This window comes from Cydia amplana, chromosome 5 (genome assembly GCF_948474715.1).
Source record: "Cydia amplana chromosome 5, ilCydAmpl1.1, whole genome shotgun sequence".
Taxonomy (NCBI): Eukaryota; Metazoa; Arthropoda; class Insecta; order Lepidoptera; family Tortricidae; genus Cydia; species Cydia amplana.
Window position 1 is genome coordinate 7236986 of NC_086073.1, and position 23100 is coordinate 7260085.

Here is a 23100-nt window from a genome sequence, read left to right on the forward strand (position 1 = left end):
GATAAATACCGTAAAATGGGGTGAGTAGGGTCAAAACTGAAGTTCAAACCTCGATAACATTTTATTTTTACATATGAAAACTGAATGGTGTAAATAATAAGTGTTCCGGACGTTTGTATTTTAGTTTTTATTTTATTTTGGGTAGTTCCACTTCATAACTTTGACGATAAAGAGGAAAACCCACCTCACTCCGTAGTGCCTCGTATTTGGGGTGAGAGGGGTCTTCATACAAAGGTGATTTTGGAAGATTGTTGGATCGATTTTTTTTATTATGCGTAGTACTATAGCTCCATTTTAAATTGGATTAAGTACATTATTTTTGTAGCAGTAGCCTTAAAATCCCTTCTCACCCCCCTCTCAAACCTTCTCTCCCCATTCATAACCCACCTCTCCCCGCGAAACCTACTCACCCCGTTTTACGGTATTTATTTCAAAGTTATTATCCGCATGACCCATTTAAACGTTTTTAATGTTTTTATATTTGAAGCGAGGTATAATTTGTTTTATCAACTTAAACATGTCAGGTATTAAGTGCTAATGTTTAGTTGTTCGGAATAACGTTTTATTTGCATGCAGTAATTCAGCGATATTGCGATAATTATAGACGCGCGGGGAGACCTATCACGTACCTACGGACGACGTGTCGGACGGATGTTAGTCGCGCGATAATCGCTGCGGACAGCGCGATTATCGCGTTATACCTGTGTGCATTCGCGGGGATATTTGATCACTGTTCCTTGGTGACTAGTTTCACGGTGGTTAATGTTTCACATCACTAGATCACTAAGAGTATTCCGCTGATTTTCACTTCCTTTGATTCTGAAATACCTCCTGCCTCTTCGCTTGGTGTGCGTATAATTTTATTAATATATACTTATTCTTCATGCGAGTGGTCGCTTAAAAGTATGCGTGGTTGTTTTGGCATTTGCCTAGTGAAATACTTACAAGCTTGTCTATCCCTAGCGGCGACACCGGGTCTCGGCCGCCCGCCACGCACTGCCGCATCACCTACGTAATTGATGTAGAAATTGCCCAGACTCATGCACGAAACCGGAATATCTGCATGTACACGCCGTGTCACGCGAATACATCATGAGCATGAGAAATGGTTTAATTGTATATCTGTGCGTGATGTATCGGGCGATCGACAATCACTACAGTTTATATCGCGTGTAAAAACAGAGATTATTTTATTAACTTCCCACATTGTTGTTTATGAAATTTTTTCCGGTTAACGAATGTATAGCAATGTGCGAGCGTGTTTTCGATACGGGGATCAAATGGCGATAAATTAAAGATGAATTCAAAATGCTTGCGTTGCTTGATAATATTCTTGTAGTCGTAATCGTAAACTTTTTGTTAGCATTTACCAGAGGAGAGCGGAGTTACGACCGTATTAAAATAATCTATAGGTATCTAATATATTTTTATTTGTATATTTTCTAATATATGAACGCTTTTTTCCTACACACCTGTCATTTTTAGGGTTCCGTACCCAAAGGGTAAAAACGGGACCCTATTACTAAGACTCCGCTGTCCGTCCGTCCGTCCGTCCGTCCGTCAATCCGTCCGTCCGTCCGTCCGTCAGTCCGTCCGTCCGTCCGTCCGTCCGTCAATCCGTCCGTCCGTCCGTCCGTCCGTCCGTTCGTCTGTCACCAGGCTGTATCTCACGAACCGTGATAGCTAGACAGTTGAAATTTTCACAGATGATGTATTTCTGTTGCCGCTATAACAACAAATACTAAAAACAGAATAAAATAAAGATTTAAGTGGGGCTCCCATACAACAAACGTGATTTTTGACCGAAGTTAAGCAACGTCGGGCGGGGTCAGTACTTGGATGGGTGACCGTTTTTTGCTTGTTTTGCTCTATTTTTTGTTGATGGTGCGGAACCCTCCGTGACTCGCACTTGGCCGGTTTTATATTCTAGATCCTCTATTTTCAGAGTATAGACCAACACGGGTTCTTTAAGGGAAAAATTTAACAACCACTTCTCTGCAACGACAACGACTTTTAGGTATAACGAGCTGCAAAGCCTGCAAAGTTCCTTAGACACATTATATATGAACGGGTTCATTAATGAAGTTATCGTGCACTTTAGCAGCACTTTAGTAGGTACAGCATCAACTACTGGTTCATGTTCGTTTGAATGTACCTACCTATTTATCGGGGTGTAGATGGCGGTTAGAAGTCGCTATCGATCAGTCGTCGGTTGCGTGACGTCGACAGGCGACAATGGGACGGGCGGTGATAATCCTACCGTCCGCCCATCAACACCCGCGGGCCTCCAAAATTCTTGATACGACTAACCTGCCTAATACTAAAATGCTTTCGATTTTGTGATCAAATGTCGTCGCAGGTACGTCGTAGGTGTCGTCGTAGGTCGTAGGTAGGTAGGTCGTGTTTTATATATAAGAAGAATTGGGCTTGTTAGCACCCAATTTGAATAGGTATGTATACCTTGGTATAATACATTGTAATTATCAGGTTTCATTCCTTAAGAATTTATTGATAGAACCCTGAGCTGCCTTACTCATCAAAATTAGTGGCGAGTATAATACCAACTATATAATATATAAACATATGTCCGGCAGGGAGATCCCTTATCGCCAAGAATTTTTATCACCGTCCTACAAAGTATAATGAAAAACCTGAACTGGAAAAATAAAGGAATAAACATAAATGGACACTATCTAAATAACCTCAGATTTGCTGACGACATCATTATCTTCTCAAAAACTGCCTTTGAACTGGAAGAAATGATTAATGACTTATGCACTGTAAGCAACGAGGTCGGCTTAGAACTAAACAGGTCAAAAACAAAGGTTATGACTAACAGCATACCAACTCCCATCAAATTAGGAAACACTACCACCTTAGACTACGTAACAAACTACATATATCTAGGAAAACAAATATCATTAAGTAAGACCAGACATATCGAAGAGATAAATAGAAGGATAAACATATCGTGGAACAAATTCTGGAGCAATAAAGAAGTGCTTAAATCAAACCTTCCTATCAACCTTAAAAAGAAAGTTCTCGATACCTGCATTCTACCTTGCCTTTCGTACGCTAGCCAGACATGGATATTCAACCAATGCACAAGGAAGAAAATACAAACATGCCAAAGATCAATGGAACGGAGTATTCTAAAGCTAAAACGACTAGATAAGAAACGAAACACTGATATAAGAAAAATCACAAAGTTGCAGGATGCTCTACAACACTGCAAGAGGCAAAAATGGAAGTGGGCAGGTCATGTGGCTCGCATGCAGGAGGACAGATGGACAAAACGAGTCACGACCTGGAAAGGACCGCCTGGCAAAAGACAACAAGGGAAACCTGTGGAAAGATGGATAGATGAAATAAAGAAAATAACAGGCAATAACTGGATGACCACGGCAAACAACAGAACTACATGGAGAAAAATGGAGGAGGCCTTCACTCGCTGAGAGGTCCTTGATAATCCCTACACGTTTAATTTGCATGTAATTTTTATTTATGTTAACCTATATTATTAAGGAATTAAAAGGCTAAAATAAATAAATAAATAATACCAACTAGTCATTTAACGATGTGTTTTTATCAGATCGTTTGTATTTAAGTCACACCATCAAATATAAGCATGCCCGTAGATTTACGAGGGCGAATGCGTTCTGACAATAGCTGCAGTTAAGTTTAGTGCGGACCGGAAGCGTCATAAAACTCGTCATCCTCAGATTCCGGCGATAATCATTAGGAGCGGCTTGTTAATGCTAACCGTTTTATAATTGCTTCTTGATACTAATTAACATTATAAGAGTCCGTTACGGGCAGACGTCCAATGCCAGAAAAACAAAGTGTACTCGCAGCGGTCTGACGAAACGAATAGGAATTAGGAACTAACAATGTTCATGGATCTTAGGCTGTTATTGCGTTTCTCCTTCCCACAACAAAGTTGTGTGCAATTTTTGTGCTTAGTGAAATTACAGTCAGCCATCTAAACGAACACGCGATCAGTGTAATTGTACAGGAAAGAGAAATATTAAAAAAACGATGTTCACCGATAAGACAATGATTGTAAGTACTAACATACTTAATAGAGCTGAAACAATCATTAATCAATGTGTAACTTGTCTTTATTGTCGGCTATCAACCATCCGACCCGATATCGGATGTTGTCGGATTATCACTGGTGCTAGAGAGTTCCCCATGGCATCAGCTCCTTCTTTTTGGCTTATTGTTATCTTTTGAATAATAGGTAAACATAAAAAAATAAGAAATAAACTTAAAAGGCGCTTTTAAAATTTTTGCTTCTTTGCGGTCATATCTGACTATCTGACATCTACTTGTGCTTTTTTGTCTCTGCCTGGCTGCAAAATAATAATAACTTATATTGCAATAATATAATTGCAAATTTGCTACTAAGCAAGGGGTCAAATTGCTTCGCGGTGTGTTTGCTTGATTTATCTTCGATCTCCGAAAGTGTGCATTTTCGATGCACAAGCGGTTTTATTCGGGGGGCGATAATAAAACAAAATAACGCCAACCAGCCGCGCCATAAAACTTTAATGTGCACCCTTAAATCATTTTCCGACTAACTTCCCTCAGCCACTTGCCAAACTTTACTATACTAAAGGGTCTCAAGGTGGCCGGTGGTAACGATTATATGTTTTCAGATAAGTATTTAGGTATATATAAGTATTTGCGAAACTAGTTCGGGTTAAATACGAAAATGCAACCTATTCTACTATACATTTTGTTTACTAAATATAAGCGCCTAACATTGAATTTGATTAAAGTTGTAGGCGTAGAAAAGGTCAATTATAACTGTTAATTACCAAGGAACGCGAATTAGCCTAACCTTCTTAGCACAAATTAGGTAATAATGAGCAGGCAATGTGTAATGTTACTAGTAAATCAACGTGGGTTCGGAATACATTCCTCTATAGTCCAGTCAAGTCAAGTCGAGCTGGGGTGGTTAGAGGAGCGCTACCTCGTTTCACGCAAAATAGGCACAATGGTTGTTGATTTGCGGAAAATGCCCAGAAGCACTAATTAACTAACTAGTCCAGTCGATGCAGCATTCTCGAAACATTGGTCAAATAACAATAGTTGCCATTGCCAGTCCCTAGAAATGGCTGAAGAATAAAAGCTGTGGGTATGAATCAGACTGTGTGATCATAACACAACTTCTAAATCTATCTACATCGTTTAGACCTTTAAAAAATGTTAGACGTGCCAGTCTTATCTCTTCAGTGTTCTCACTACTAGCTAACTACCTACTTTAAATATTGGATACGATTTATTGTTATGAAGGTCCTATGGCAAAAATGTCCGCACTTGTCGTTGACTGGCGTAAATTAAACACCAGTCAACGTAACACGACACAAATCCAAAACAAAGAAGGAACATTTTTAATTAGCAAAGCGTTTTCCCGCGTGCGGCGCGGCGCCCCGCGGCGCGGCTACTTTACGCACATTGCGTTGAGGTCGTTAACTAAACGTCACTTTTCATAATATTTATGTCTCCATTATTTTTCATGTATAACGACATCGTAAAATTGAAATTTCGCTGATGAAGGCTCCGTATATTTACGATTTAAATTAATACGTACTTATAAACATGGAAATAAATCAACGCGCTCGACACCTCAACAAATCAGAGTAATCAGACAACCAATGTCTCGGTAGCTAAAAAAATGAAAATACACAACGAGATTGAACGACAAGATAGCTCGAGACGAGACCCTCCGCGGCTTGACAAAAGTAATAAAATGAGGAGTTCCATTTTGCACGATTACCCGGGAGACGACAAAACACGTCAAGTGTCAATTTGTATAATTTACAAAGGAATTAAAATGGCAGTTTGACAGATGACAGTTAACGTGGCTCATGCGCGCCGGGGCTTGGACGCGCTGGGGTCCTGTTCTGAGAGATTTACCGTTTTATTTACGTAAATACGTAGAGCTATAGCTACGGGAATGACGCGTTAACTAAGTTGAAGGTCTTGGAAAATCACAAAGATAATATGTTTTTTTAAACAAGTTTTTTTTTGAGATTATACATAATGTAGAATATGTACTTTATGTCTGGCTAATCCCGAGAGCCAGAACGGTGTTCACATCTCGGCGGTGTTATGTTATTATTTGCTGTGAACAAAACGATTGCATTCGCCGTCTGATCAGCAGAATACAGCAGTTGTACTTTGCGAAAATTGAAGCAGACTAAGTAATTGCACAGCGGAAGATTGTTTCATCTACTTCACACGAGTGTAACTGGATATTTGTTTGGGATGAGCTGCCGCGTGCCGACGTAACGTGACGCGTGAGTGACAGCTGACGCGGCGCACGCGACACTAATGTGCGAATGCAGGGGGGCTACCGCGAACCACGTTCAAGGTGTTGCCTCTCTGTCGCACTTGTAAATTCGTACGTAAGTGTGACAGAAAGACAACACATCGAACGTGGCTCGCGGTCGGCCCTCAGGATAGGACACGTCGCACATTGCGTGGACGAATCCTAAGTACTATTAGGTGAACAATCTAGGGCCCGATTCGGATTTTGAACTAGATATCTATTAGACTACATATGTTTTTCGATATAAAAATAAATAAATAATAATAATAAGAAAATAAATTATACTGTAAACTTGCAATATTATAATGTGTAATTGTAAAGTATAGTACCTAATGCATGAAATGAAATATTAATTTAATTAAGAAATGATATGTTTGTTTATTAAGGAATAAAGAGGCTATATTATTATTATATTATTATCTATTAGACATCACCAAGATACGCCAACGATATTTTTAAGATCTAGCCTGTCAAATTTGACATTTCTGCGATTCTGGAGATACTCTTGAACGATTTTGAAACGATCTTATTAATACGATAATTTAACGTAAAAGTGACATTGGTTGCCCGGATTGAGCTGCAAAAGATATCTGGTTGAAATCTAAACTACCAGGTATCTAGTACATATCGTATCGTTCTCTTCTCTAGAACGGATCTTGTTTTCCGAATACCGCGGTTAGTAATGAATTAGCTTTAAACAGCTTTTGTTGCGATTGTACTCCCTTTTCACAGTAAAAAAATACGAATTGCCTCCAAACTGGAAAAGCTTTATAAAATAGTTAAATCATTGAGACCAGATTCACAACATAATGTGCATATTTAAAACACTTAAATAGGGTAACTGCTATAGTAAAGTTATTTGCCACTCTTAACAATAAGACTTTGCCTTGTTTCTTTCTGGTTTGTTAAGCGTATTTTTAATTCTTAAGTATTTCACTGCAATACTTCTATAGCTAGCCGGTTGAAATTCACAACTTATCACCTTTAAGTATAGTCATTAAACATATAAATATGCTAATGACTATGTAGTTGTGTACGGCAACTACGGCAATAAAATAATGATAGCGCCCGGTTTAGACAACGTTGTAAAACTATACATAAATAGGAATATTAGAAGGTCACGGATAATTGTAGTAATTAAAAATGAATGCACTGAGTTTATCTACCTACGTCTATAAACTGCAGGTTAAGCTTGTTTTTATTACTGCCGTATCTATAAAATCTAACACAAGCTACATATATTTTCTTATATAGGTATTATTACTTAGAAGGATTAACACCAAACTCAAACTGATCAATCTTTCTGACATATTATTTTTGTCTTCGGTTACCGCGATAGTTACTCATGAAATAAAACTATTATTACGGATTATTATTATTATTTTATTATTTGTATCTCCTTTTTTGGGATCACGGGCCTATAAATCCCGGTCTTTTGATAGGCTTGCGTGGGGATATAGATCCAACACGTAGAGGCCCCTTGGAGAGATTTGATGTCATGTAGAACGCCTGCTGGAACCCGTTCACAGGTGCAACAATAGACACTCATGAACCGGTCGCAGCAGGCATTGGGACTATTGTAGAAAAAGTAAACAGTATATCGGTCTATGGATTGAAGTTTGGGTGGACAATGAGACTGGGCTATTGTAAAGAAGTCCGGACACCTGCCATAACAATGCTAACACACGTTATCGAGGCAGGTGGTGACTCGCCGCTGACTAGATGGGCCCCTGAAACTGTCGTCGTAAAGACGACCAGGGGCAACATCGGTGTGAGCGGCTCAGGGGTGTCGAGAGGTGTACACCGCTTTCTACCCAGTGGCTGTAAACAGCCACTGTGCCAACTCGCGCTTACGCAAATTTCACTTCCACCCCTGGAGCATACAGCTCTAACGACTCCTCTCTGGACGGCCAATGAAGGCAAGCCAGAGCCGAGAGTCCTGCGGGTCCCCTTGGGGTCCACTCCGACCGACGAAGACACGCCGGAGACGGAGACCCTGACCGACTCTCTGGAGCACTCGGGTCCGTGGGGTCGTTACTCCCCAACAGCTCGCCACAAGCTGCCCTGCGGGCTTATTTTATTATTATTATTATTTATTTAATACCACAAGAACGGTTACAGTATACCAATTACACCAATACCAATTACACTTGCTACTATACAATTATATCAATAGAATTATAGTTTATCAACCACATCAAGACATCATTAAAAATTATACAAATATAACAACTATAACAATAAACTCTGGCATATTACAACTATTACAAGTATTACATTCATCATCTATTTTATCACACGTTCATTCACTCTCACAATAAACGAGGCACCTGGTCATTAGTTTAGGCCACTTATCCATGAAAATATCCACTTGTGGATTCGTACGCAGGAGCCCGTTGAGTGAGTTGATCATGTCGCACAGCGGCGAGTTGCGACGCGCAGCGGTCGCGCGCGGTCCTGTACCGTCCCACAGCTGTAGGTATGGTCGCCGGCGAGAGTTATTCGGAGGCACAACTATACAGTTGAGGACATTGTGCAGCTCCATACTGTTAGTTTTGTTGCTAAGCACCTTACACACTGTTACCAACCGCTCGCATCCTCTACGAACCACCAAAGAGTTAAGACCTAGAACGCCAAGTAAAAACTTAGTCGGATACATAAATGGATAATATCCATAGAGCTTTTTGTATATAAAACGCAGGAACGCTTTTTGGACCTTTTCTAAACTAAGCTTATACTTGGCCTCACTAGGACTCCAGACACAGGCGCTAGCCTCCAGTTTGCACCGAACTAGAGCCGTATAGAAGAGTTTGATGACGCTGCCATTGTGAGAGTCCTTAACGTTCCTCATCACGAAACCTAACCTCCGATACGACTCTTTGGCGAGGCTATTAATGTGCTCATGGAATGTGAGCTCGCGGTCAAACTTGACTCCAAGGTCTTTAACTGAAACTACACGATTTATCGCCTGAGCGTTTATCTCATAGTTAAAGCTAACTGGACGTTGACGACGTGTAAATGTCATTATTTGGCACTTGTTGTTATTGAAGCGAAGTTTGTTCGCGACGCTCCAGCGATATACCCGATCGAGATCCTCCTGAAGCTTTAAGCAATCCGACTCCTGCTCGATGCCCATTACCAGCTTGAGGTCATCCGCGTATAGTAAGCATTTGGCGTACTTCAGGTCACTCACAAGGTCGTTCACCATGATTAAGAAAAGCAGAGGTCCGAGGCTTGATCCCTGACTTACTCCCGATCGAGTATGGTACGGAGATGAAATATAGAGTCCATATTTGACAAATTGTGTCCTGTCTTTTAGATAGTCAGCAAAAAAAACGAGCAGTTCGTGGTTGAACCCTATACCCCATAGTTTAGTTAGAAGTACGTCATTGTCAACGGTGTCAAATGCTTTCTGGAAATCGAGATAAATTACATCAGCTTGGGTACCGCTATCAAGACACTTACTGATACAGTCAACATGGATCAGTAGATTAGTATTTACTGACCTGCCTGACCTAAACGCGTGCTGGGCGTCGCAGATGAATGGATCGATTTGTCGGTATATCTCCTTGTGTAAAATAGTCTCAAAAGTTTTAGCTGTTGAGTTGAGAACGGCTATTGGTCGATACCCATCCACTCTTACCTTATCATCAGTTTTCGGTATAGGCGTGACCCGGGAAAGTTTCCACGGGGATGGGTATGTTTGTTTTGTAAGCGATAGGTTGAAGATATGACACAGCGGTTTGGCGAGGATACCATCGCAGGCGCGTAGGATGTATGGCGGCACTCCATCGGGTCCAATTGCACTGTTAGGTTTATTATATCGTGTATATTGAATTTATACGACCTCCCGACGTTTCGGACCCTTTACAGCGTTCGTGGTCAACGAGTGACTGAGGAAAAACTAAAACTTAAAATTGTAAATAAAAAGTTTGGTTTCTTGTTTTTTTTTTTCTGAAGGATTAATAATGCCGTAGAATATTGAGAATAATGAGACCGCTTCGTTGGGGTCTAACTCTTATTTTAAATGGAACATTATTTATTTATATATTACAGCACCAGCAATCTGTTAATTTCTCATTTATTGACCAAACACTGTTAGGAAACTACTTGATATTACTCTTATAATAAGAGTAAATGGTAGTAACAAATAGTCGTACTGGAATACATTTAAGTATATTGCTTATATATGTATATGCTAATTCTTTGGGGTTTTACACCGATGCTTATACTCTTACCACGAGCAGATTTGTTACTTTGTCAAGCAAATACCTAAATTAGGTATAAAAGTAAATTATGTTTCTTATAGTACTGTTATACAAACAATTCTCATTGGTATAAATAAATAAATATTGTTTATGAGACAATGTTGCACAAAGCGACCTAGCCCCACTGTAGGCTCAATAAGGCTTGTGTTGTGGATAACTCAGGAAGAAACGTTTGTGATGGACACACAAATAAATAACCATACCAGGATTTGAACCCGCGACCTCCTGCTTTGTAGGCACGGTCGTTAGCCAGAGGAGGCAGAACCTTTTATGTAGGTATGTAACCGTAGTTTGACAAGAGTACCTTGTCAGTGAAACATAGGCAGAGAGAATCAGCTGTAACTCCAAAAAGATTAGGTTTATTTGTTTTATTATATTGTTACTGACAAAAAAACAATTGCCAGACTACTATAGGTATGCTTTTGGCAATAAAATATGAGCTGATTCATTTGTCAAATTCTCGTGTATTCGTAATTCGTATAGGTGGTCCATCTGTCAGTCCCTCGTGACGAATCGGTTTTTTGCCAGCTCTAAGGTGTTAAATATTTTGTCACAAACGGTCACGGATATATTTTTATTGTGCTTGCGGTTGATGTGTCAGAATTGTGGGTGTTCTTAAAGTATCCGCTAACAGTTTTGTTAGTTTATGTGTTTTTATTACCTTAAAATTGTATCAATATTTTTATAAGGCATGCATTACCTACCTTTTATTTAGTTCTTGCCTACATAATTACACAACTACTTACTACATTGAATATCATGATAATATTTGTAAGGTTTTAGTTTGCACCATTTTTAATAATCTGAATTTGGAGGAATTCAATAAGCCAGCAAGCTCACGCGAGCTTAAAAAAGGCATGACAATTTTTTTGGAATAGAAGCTATGAATTTTAGTGTTTAAGTTTAGACGTGGGTTTAGACATGTTAAATATATGTGTGTCGAGTTATATTTATTTTAATTATATTTCACATTAAATAAACACAAATCGGAGTTAAGACATCCTCCACCAAACAGTTAGATATATTTATAGTCTAGAAGCATGATCGCACGGTTCAGTGGATCCATATTTATAAATACATATACAAAGGCCACGCCTGTATCGACATACTGCGTGCTAAACACGGGCAATTAAAGGCTGATTGATAATGCCATAATTCATAAGACATTTTTTCCCTAACTAGAAAGCTGTACACCCATATTAAGCAGTATTCTATTCCTTGAATTTGTCCTCGCAAATTAGTTTTTTATTAATTATCGGAAGCCAATTAATATGCTTGCTAAACGGAGTCGGTTCGAGCACAGTAATTGTAACAAAAACGCGGCATATTTTAACACTACGATACATAATGACGTCGTAGCGGCGCGCACGCACGCAATGGACGTCATTTCCATCGCTTAACGAACATGGGCGAGAAGATCCAAGATATAAATGCGCACTTCGAATACGGGTAGTTGTTACGGACATCGAAATCACGATACACTGGTCCATCAGATACTCGGCTTGCCCGCGACTTGCACAGCCAATGGAACCCACGGCCGGGAATGCATCAACAGCCCACAAAAACTCGTTACTACCTACTTTATTAGTACACTTCAATTCCACAAATTAATGGAACCTAACAAACAGTTGATTCAACTTATCCGGTTCGAAGGACCAATGTTAGCGGAGCGGTGGTTATATAGCTGGTTCATAGAGGTAGAAGAAGAAAAACTCCGTCTTGTAGCCACAAGCATATTTTATATAAAAGGAAATGAAATTAGCACATACAATTAGTTAGGTGTAAAAATATGTGAAGGCAATGTTTTTATGGTTTCCATGGTAACGAAAGTAAAAAGTTCTGTTGGACTTGCCAACAATAATTATATTAATTATATACTCGAATGATTTTAAATATTTGTAAAGGTTACGTTTAATATTTATAATGAAATAAATTACGTTTGAATGTATGTATACAGGTACTTAGGTATTTATTATTATGACAAATGAGGTGCAACAAGTATGAAATAATCCATAAAACGGAATGATATGCGCAAGCTGTTTATACATATTTTATTACCACGATTTTACGATCTATAAAATTGCTGCGCGTCTGTTGTGCACACATTGAGTTCAAGAATTTATCTACAATGAAAATGTATACTTATATCATTACAAAAATATAGACGCAAAAATGATTAGAAATTTCTAGTCAATTTAGAACATGAAAAATTAAAACATAAATTCAAACCGTCAAGATTCCATGGTTCACAGTTCACATACATGTTGATACAGGTGTACTTGTATATGTATATACCGATACATACTTAATAAAATATCAGAATGTCACAAAATCAATACTGAGTCTCAAATATTACTACGACTACTACTACTAAATTCAGGTACGAGCTTAAATAGTGGCCAAATTGTAAAATTTTCGATTCGATTTTTTATCGAGCTAACTTTATGTTTAAAAATGTGGTACTTATTTGGTTGATGAATTTTGAATTTAATTGAAATCGATATTTCACAATTGCCTATTATTATTAAATGAAACAAGCGGAGAGCTATGAACGAACACACATTTTATTCCAGTAACGGTAAGACGGAAGTGACATACATACATGTCATAGATAACCATATGTAATACCAACATACACAGTTTATTTGATGTTACCATACAGAAATATACTTATCCTAACACCCCAACTACAGCAAATAAACCAAACTTTCAATATATAGGAGTAAAAAAAACTTTTATTAACATTGACTAACTCCCATAGCTTCTATACATTTATAATGTTTAATTGCACATAATGCTTTTGTTAATACGTCAGCAGGCATAGCAGTAGTTGGCAAATAATTTAAATTAATTATTTTATCATTAACTGCATCCTTCACAAAGTGATAACGAATATCAATATGCTTACTCTTTCTATGACAACCATAATTTGCCACCAACTTCTGTGCACTCTGGCTATCATTGAACAAAGGTACAGTATAACAATCACCAGTAATTTCATTTTTCAAAGCTCTGAGATACATAGCTTCTTTGCAAGCTTCCGCTATTGACATCAGTTCTGATTCCATACTCGACAAAGCGACTGTCCTCTGTTTTTTACTAAGCCAGGAAACAGCTGACCCTGATAATTTAAAACAAAAGCCGGTATAAGTCCTCCGGTCTACAATATTACTAGCCCAATCGGCATCTACATATCCTTCTAGCTGATTGTGAGCCTTTTCTTTTACATACATCAAACAAAAGTTTTTAGTTTTGCTTAAATACCTAAGTATTCTTTTGGCATAATTCCAATGATGTTTAGTATAACATTTGTTAAATTGACTAAGAAAACTAACGCTGAAAGATATATCAGGCCTAGTCATCACTGATAAATACATAAGTCCTCCAATAAGGTTCTGATATGGAATTTCTTTATCACAAATTTCTGATTTATCTATACTCAATTTACATTCCATTGGAGTATTCGCCTCTTTACATTTAGACATATTAAATTTTTCTAACAAATTGTTTATATATTCTTCCTGGTCTAATGTAACAACATTTGCATTTTTATCAATTTTAACACGCATACCCAGGCATTGCTGAACTTGTCCTAAGTTTTTAATATTAAAATTAGAACTCAAAACAGAAACTAATTTGTCTGTCTCTTCTTTACTGTTTGAATAAACAAAGAAATCATCGACATATAATGCGATAATAATTTTCACATTATCATTCATTTTTGTAAACACACAAGGTTCTAACTTACATTTTTTAAAGCCTAATTCACACAAACATTTTTCAACTCTTTCATACCAAGACCGAGATGACTGTTTCAAGCCATATATAGCTTTGTTAAGTTTAACAATCACCTTTTTCTTGTTAATATCACAAGAAATATCTGGTTGATACATATATATGTCCTCTTTGAGGTAACCATTTAAAAATGCGGTTTTAACATCTAGATGTGTAACATCAAAGTTCAATTGCACAGACAAGGCAAATAACAGTCTTAAAGTGGAATGTCTGACCACAGGTGAGAAAGTGTCATCATAGTCTATTCCTGGCTTCTGCGTGAAACCTTTAGCCACTAAACGCGCTCTGTAACGCACACTTTTATCACTGTTAACTTTGATTTTAAAAACCCACTTACACTGCACTAAGGTTTTACCTGAAGGTAACTGTTCCACCGGCACCCAAGCTTGATTTTCTTCAAATGCTTGCAACTCATCCTGCATAGCGTCAATCCATTTATCCTTATCTGGCCTAGACAGGGCATCCTGAACAGACACAGGATCACTGATGTAGTCAGGGTTTGACGAGGTGCATATGTTAGTAAATCCATAGCGCTCTGGTTGCCTCCGGACTCGTTTAGTTACTACTTCCACTGATGCAGGCTCCTCTTCTGACTTCTCCTGCTGTAATGTATTGTCCAAATCAGATATTGCATTGTCATAATCAGACTCTACAGAAATGTTCAGATCTGAGTGATCAGGTTCACTCCTACTCATGACTGTCTCCTGCTTTTCGTCACAGGCAGTTTCCTGTTCCTGACAAGTATCCCCAACTGAAACTGATACTCTGTCATCTGAACAATTCTGATAAGTATCCCCAACTAAAACTGATACTCGGTCATTTGAACACTTCCTTTCAGTATCCTCATGTATATACACATCTCTACTTGTACTTATACACTTTTTAACGGGATCATAAATTCTATATCCCTTGACATTTTCTGGAAAACCAACTAGGATGTTTTTCTTTGACTTAGTGTCCCACTTAAGCCGCTTTTCTTTGGGTACATGAACCATAACCGGGCTGCCAAAAATCCGGACATGACTTAAATCTGGCTTTGTATTAGTCCAGAGCTCAAACGGTGTCTTGTCATTTAATACTGATGCAACTGATCTATTTTTAAGATAAACTGCAGTATTAGTAGCCTCTGCCCAAAATCTTTTATCTAAATTTGCATCAAATAACAAACAGCGAGCTCGTTCAACGACTGTACGTATACTCCGTTCTGCCAATCCATTCTGTTCTGCCGTGTAGGGATTAGACTTTTGATGCACTATGCCTGCTTCCTTCAAATAAGTCTCAAACTCGTGGCTACAGAACTCAAGTCCATTATCTGTCCTAAAACACTGGATTTTCCTACCTTTCTGGTTTTCAACCATGGCTCTAAATTCTTTGAAACATTTAAATGACTCACTTTTTGCTTTGAGAAAGTAAACAAATACCATACGACTATAATCGTCAACAAGAATCAGGAAATACCTTGATCCGCCAATTGAGGTAGTCTCCATAGGTCCACATACGTCTCCATGCACTAACTCCAGTATTTGGCTGCTCCGTGTTCCTGTGTGACTAAATGGCAAGCGAGACTGCTTCCCCTCACAACATACGGTGCACGTATTTTTGCTGATATCTGATTTATCACTGTATGATATACCCGTAACTGCCCCATCTCTCATCAGGTTTAATGACTTCATATTCAAATGTCCCGTTCTACGGTGCCAAACTTCACTACTTGCCGGCGAGCTTGACGTAAATAAACAAAGTTTACTTTCATCCATAATCAATTTGTATACACCGTCGATTAAGTCCGCCACAGCAACAAGTTCCTTGTTTTTGTTATAAACAAAGCAGTTTTTCTTCTTAAACTCCACTTTATTACCGTTCTCAACTAACTGGCTAACTGATATAAGATTCGTGCTAAGGTTAGGTACGCACAAAACGTTTTTCAATGTCACTTCGTATTTACATCTTGGAGTCACTGTCACAATATCCACATCTCCCGAGCACAATACTGGCATATCACTACGATTAGCTGCTATAATCTCCTTTACGCTGGGTGTAAATGATGTATTCTGGATCATGTTTACATCACGTACAAAGTGACCACTTGCGCCCGAATCTATATAAAAGTCCGTTTTGCCGTAGTTCCCGCTCATAAATACTGCCGAAAAAGCGTGTGTTTTCTTTATTTGTTCCGGTTGCTGACTACTTGCTTGGCATTGATTCTTATAATGACCGTAAGATTTACAGCGGTAACACTTTATTTTCGACTTATTATCACCATTGTTATTGTTGACATTTGCCACAGACAATCCGCCGCCATGATTCTTTTTCTTGTCAGAGCTACCAACTTTCAAGTTTTTGCTGTGGTAGTGCTGCCCTCTACTCAACAATGCGTTGCCAACTTCACTATCATCGACTGCCAAGTCGATGAGTTTCGTTTTTATGACATCTGCAGTAATGGCGATTCCGGAATGTTCAATTGCCATTATCATTGGGATGTATTTTTCAGGTAATCCAGCTAACATCAAGCACCCGATCCACTCGTCGTCCACGGAAAAACCGGTCCCCGATAATTTCTGAGCCGTCTCGATGATTTGTGTAACATAATTTTGCATGGATTCACAGTTTTCGAGTCGAATCGAAATTAAATTGCGCAGCAACGTTATTTTTCGGGAAAATCCAGAATCATCAAACAATTTTTGTAACTTCGTCCACAAATCCTTAGTTGATTTTGCTTCCTTTATGTGAACATACAGCGACGGATCGATCGTTAAAATCAATTTTGCTTTTGCTTTTGCATCACTTGTGGCTGCTGATGCGTCGGGTTCAGTCTTTATTGAATCTCCCGTGCCTTCTAAAATCAACAAATTCTCCACTGCAAAAGCCCATTCCCGATAGTTCTCACGTCCCTTCAACTTAGGAACGTTGGTCAGGAACGAATTTGAAGCCATGATGTTGAATCACGATTTCACGAACCACTTTTGAAAAAAAAACAATGTTCTGGCACTAATTTGATGCTAGCTACCTAAAACTAACTTTTAACTATTCCCTAATGGGCATAACTGGGCCCAAAACCTATTATTAAATGAAACAAGCGGAGAGCTATGAACGAACACACATTTTATTCCAGTAACGGTAAGACGGAAGTGACATACATACATGTCATAGATAACCATATGTAATACCAACATACACAGTTTATTTGATGTTACCATACAGAAATATACTTATCCTAACACCTATAAATGTCAATTTAACGTACGTAATAAAGCTGTGTGCGGAAGAGGAAGGCAGGTTTCGCGCCTCGCTTCGGAAGCGGTTGTCCTTAGGTAATCATTCCCTTAAATTACCGCCCTCTGCTGCTACTGTCGCAAACTGCGGTCTGCCACAAACCTATACGTAAATAAATAATTGCAATACAAACAGCGACTCTGACCTTGCCTCCAAGGGGACACTTCCAACCAATTTATATAATTTCATACGTAAAATACGAAAGTAAAGGAAGCGTCGTGTATGCGTTTCTAACCGCAAGTTATCATTGGATAACGTAGTCGTATAAAAGACTTCAACGATCATTTTTCTTTACATATCGCTACGGTTCGGCAGAGACACATCAAAAGACATAGTTTTTATACAAAGTTTCGCATGTATGTGTACTGTTTTTCGTTAGTTGTTTATATTACAACGACATAATCTATACTATTGACTTTCTTGCTGATCACATTAAATAGCGAAGGTGAGAGGGGCAGATAATAATAATTAACTTTGTATGAAGATATCTGTCTGTACTATTTATTTGTCTGCATTCTAGGTTACCGTTAACCATTTTTAATAAGCCATATTTTGACGTTGTCTCTGTCGTGGAATTTCATCACTTGCAAGCTCTAAATGTTCCCAAGGCGTCCACACCCTGCTCGCTATCATGCTTGTAGAATAACGGTGAATAATATTTCAAAGTTCGCGCAACTGTGTTCTGTCGACTCCACTGTAGATATTCGGTATTTGTTAAGCTTATCCGAGGGCATCGCGGACCGACGTTTATTAATGAATTATGTAAATACGCCACCGACCGACGGCACTGCCAGCTTTATTACTCGTGAAATGCCACTTTAATATCGCAATTGTTACCTTTGTTCCACCAGCATTGGCTTTAATTGCTCATTGAAATTAATGGTTAAAGTAATTCTTTTGAAAATTTGCCGTCATCGGCTGTTTTAAATACAGACTTGCTGTTCGTATTTTCAATGATTTCTTGTGTGATAAATATTTAATTAATATCGAGGATCATTTTCGAGCTGGTTTCTGTGCTGTGACTGGCTGTGACCTCATTTACAAAGTCAGTGTTTCAAATAATCATCAATAAAAAATTGCTTGAATGTAAAAGCGTAACATCTTATTGTATTTGAAAACGCGAATAAGTAGTACATTAAGTTATATTTAGGCACTTGGTCACTTTGCCAGCTAACACTTTGACAGAATAAGGGCGCTTGAATGATGAATGATGTTGAGCGAGCTAGTGCATAAGCAATCCCGCTACCTCGCTCAGGTCTCTTTAATGCTCACCCTTAGAAGCATGTTATTATCAATAAGTAAATAAATATTGAAAAGCAAGGTCGAGTGATCTCATGTGCTGGGATTGACGAGTATCGAGCTGGTGGGTGTCGCATAGAAGCTGCGTGGATCGATGGTTATCCATGATGGATGCGTCTCATTACACGGCGCGCGGTGGGTGGCATGCGCGTCGCGACACTCGCTTAACGACACACTCATAAACGAGGTTGACATTTACGGACTTATTGTCGAACCCGAGATCCCGACTCGATACGGAACCATTCAAAACACACCTTAATACGATTTATTTATGACTAGTGCTTAACTCGCGACAACCTCAATACGCCTGCTTTATCGACGTCGTGCCTCGCGCGGCCTCCGAGAATTTTATAGTTCTTTTCTATTTATTATTATCATACTTTCTTATAAGAGGGATGACATCGTACCGTGTTTTATGGATGCTAATAATTCTTTCTTTCACTCCTGGATTTTATTGCAAGCACTTAAGAAATTCAATAAATAAATTCCGATTATTATACCAAGCTCGTTAGTCATGTTTGATGAGTCTTTAAAAATATGTCATAATCATAATCGTAACATATAACTAGCGCAGGTCTGACTGGGGGCGCCCGCCGATTGTCGATCGTCGAACAAATTATTTGACGGTTATCTAATCAGACAAGCTCCGCTTGTTTGGGCTCGGGGCCTTACAAATGTGCCGTTTAATATTTAATGAAAAAATTAAAGAAACTCCTCGTAAATAAGCAGTGGCGAGATGTTATCGTGACGCGGGCAGGAAGCGCTTCAGCCCATTTAAGGGTGAATTAAAATCGAATACATCATATTTGTTTGATTTCCTAGTTCGCGTTTCACCCTATAATTATACAAGTCACCGCCCGTGCCCGGATCTTGGTCAGTTTTTGTGGAGATGCATTAATTATCTTTTTTTATTGCGAGCATGTGTTTTGGTCTCGTAAAGCACTTTCGAACTTTTTGTGTTCTTAATGTCTAATTTGGTTTTCGGTCGGTCCTTATGAGGTCATTAGCGCGAGGGCCGTTTTGTTGGGAGCCCACAAATTTATAGTTGAAATTTTTATGTTTTATGCCGTTATAATTTGTCGCAATAACGTTAATATTCCATCCTATTAAACGATTATTGCTTGAATTTTAATTGCAGTTGCATTTAAAACCCCCCATAATAAAATATTACAAAGTATATGTAAGTACATATATCTTGTAAATTTATAACGGATTCCTTGAAGTTATGTGAGAAGATTAAATTGTTGTTTTGAAAGAAAAGAAGTCAGTTCTTTCAACAAATGAAAACGTTTTGTTTTAACAGTTAAACTTGTTTTTTTCCTTAATCTATAGTCATTGGATATTATTGAGACAGTTTGTTTTATCTTCCAGTGACTCGTGTAATGGATGGAAATCGGTTGTCAGGATTTTATAAAACAACCAAATACCATTTTTCTACTTCTCCATATCCGAATGACACAAACCGGTCAGCTGCTAGCACCAAACGTGTTAATTGAATGGTAGGTTCTAATGTTTCTTTTTTTTGTTACAGGCGCATGTTCCCGACGGTGCGCGTGTCGTTCGCGGGGTGCCGCGCGGAGGCGCGCTACGCGGTGCTGCTGGACGTGGTGCCGGTGGACGGCAAGCGGTACCGCTACGCCTACCACCGCTCCTCGTGGCTGGTGGCGGGCAAGGCGGACCCGCCCGCGCCCGCGCGCCTCTACCCGCACCCCGACTCGCCCTTCTCCGGCGACCAGCTGCGCAAGCAGGTCGTCTCCTTCGAGAAGGTCAAGCTCACCAACAACGAGATGGACAAAAATGGACAGGTATGTTTATGACAGCAATGACATTTGATGCTTACTCAGTAACATCCACATTGGATCATGGTTCTTAATGTGCCATTGCCATGTGGGAAAGGTATAGGATGCTATTAAGGCTGGTTTTAGTGTCACGCGTCACGCGGACCGTCCGTGCGGATTGCCAAATTGTATGAGAAAGCTCTCTGCGCGGACCACTCTAAATACGCTCCCTGAACTTAATACATATTGGTCCGGTGCGGAGCGATCCGCACGGACGGTCCGCGTGACACTAAAACCAGCCTAAGAGCCGCGCACAGAGAGTAAACTGGAGTTTCACGATCAGAGTTTTTCGTTCTTAATGTAGGTAGCTCCTAACTATAAGTACTATATATAACGCATACAGGAGGCGTTCAGACCGCGGCGGTCAGAGAGAACGCCACCGTTCTGTGTCCGCCAAGACAACGCCAGAACGCCGTGATGTAAACCGTCAAAGTAAAGCCTGTATGATTTAATTTTGTTGTCATTATCTACAAAAATTGGGACATGAAAGCTGACGAGAAGCTTGGCTTGAAATTAGGACAGTAAACACAAAATTATTTTAAGTTTTTATTTATTATATAACTATATTAAACAAATTATAATTTTAACATTTTCACATGAACAAAAATAACGCAAAAAGCGCTTCAGAACCCTGCCCTTCAATACTTTCGTGTCCCACGGCCTACTTCCTTTAACTTAAGCGGTGGCAATTTATAGAATTATGGTTAAAATTGCCGAGGCCGGGACACCTCGGGCGTCTGGAGAGTGTAATGAGTGCTCCAAATGAGTCGCACATGTCGTGCGACAGCCGGCTACGCGACCGCTTCGTAAAGCTGCGCGGACGCATCGATTTACACTAAACCAGTATATCCGTGATCTCTCATTACTTGGCTGTAACGTAGCTAGGGCTCAAGTTATACCAAACAAATAATCCCGGTCGAGAGTAAATGTTTTGTAAATTACGTAGCAGGTGCTGCGGCGATGCAAATGTCACTAATACCGTAACCACTTTTGAAAGGACTCTCGTATACTCCGTTACAAATAGAAGGATTCCTAATATGGATCTTAATTCAATTCTATAAGGACTACACTTGAATTAAAGCTGAACAAATTAAATAGGTGTTGTACCTATTTGTATTAGACACGAAGTATCATATTTTACTGGCCGGTCTATTTGCTAAGGCTTGATTATGTTGCCAATGAATGTCACAGTCGAACAGTGGCGGTATGTTAATTGAGAATTAGAGAATGACACTTTGGCGACAGCTCTAACAGCAATTAGCCCATTTAATAATTAGGTAGGTAGTTTTGTTTATTATGTATGCAAGAATTAGTGCAGCTGCAGAACATACACCATTGGAATTTGTATCTTGCAACGTCATTTCAAAACTTGGAAATGAATGGGAGTGTGCTAAAACAGTTCAGGCGGCCTATTCTGTGGTAATAAACCTTATTTTTTCTGTTATTTAGGTCGGTCGCCCGAAAGCCAATTAGGTGTTGTTTTTCGACGAGCACCGTCCATCCATCACCGCGCCCCGCCTCTGACGTTCCGTTTCGTTACCCCTTTGTCCTCTACGACCAGTACCACCACTGGGCTTAGTTCACGACTCAAACATAACTGCCACCTGGGTTTTTTAACGAGATCTTTATCAATATTAAATCATACCATTTCTTGTATTCGGGGACTCGTACAATTTCGGTCCCGAACCGTAAAAAGTCTAATTAGCAATATTTTATCAAACACGAAATTATTGTGGGTCACTCGTTAATATTGGTAACAATGTATTATCGGCCACGCAACTCGTCGCCGCACGCACGGGCCGTACTAATTGTGGAACAAAAACTCCATGAAACCGACGAATTAATCATCGGCCCACGACTTAACTATACCTGTATTCGAATAATACTAAAATAACTGCCGCATTCATAAGCCTTGTAATTTCTTAACCCTGCTAATGCTGGCCTATTTGAGCTTATAGCGGGACTCGCTCATAACACGAAGGTAACGAGCCTCCAGGTGCTAGAATTATTGCAGCTTGATTATGACCATTCAACGACTGCCTTGTAGAGTATAGTACCTACGTCAAATTATGCATAATGTTGTAAGCAAATATTCTTGTCTTCGCTTAGGCTGCGGCTTGTTAATAAATGTCATCATTTTGTTCCGTATGATATATTATGAGGAAAATAATAGTGTACCCATGATGAGCCAAATGCGTTAAGCTTAGAGGTAGAGCCATTGTACTCCGAAGCGTAATATGCCTATTACCTACAAGTTTACCTAAACTGTGCCGTTAGGTTATATAGC

General features: G+C 39.2%; 1 protein-coding gene and 1 long non-coding RNA gene across 5 annotated transcripts in view; both read left to right on the forward strand.

The window, feature by feature from the left end:
- LOC134648016 (uncharacterized) overlaps positions 1-23100 on the forward strand; it is a 441830-nt gene that overhangs the window by 161051 nt on the left and 257679 nt on the right. The window lies entirely within an intron of this gene.
- The window catches only part of LOC134647984 (T-box transcription factor TBX20), a 98071-nt gene that overhangs the window by 45335 nt on the left and 29636 nt on the right, over positions 1-23100 (forward strand). For all 4 annotated transcript variants that reach the window (XM_063502405.1, XM_063502406.1, XM_063502408.1 and 1 more), the window contains one exon: positions 20507-20780. In XM_063502405.1, coding sequence (XP_063358475.1) covers positions 20507-20780 — 274 coding nt within the window. The remainder of the gene's footprint in view (positions 1-20506; positions 20781-23100) is intronic.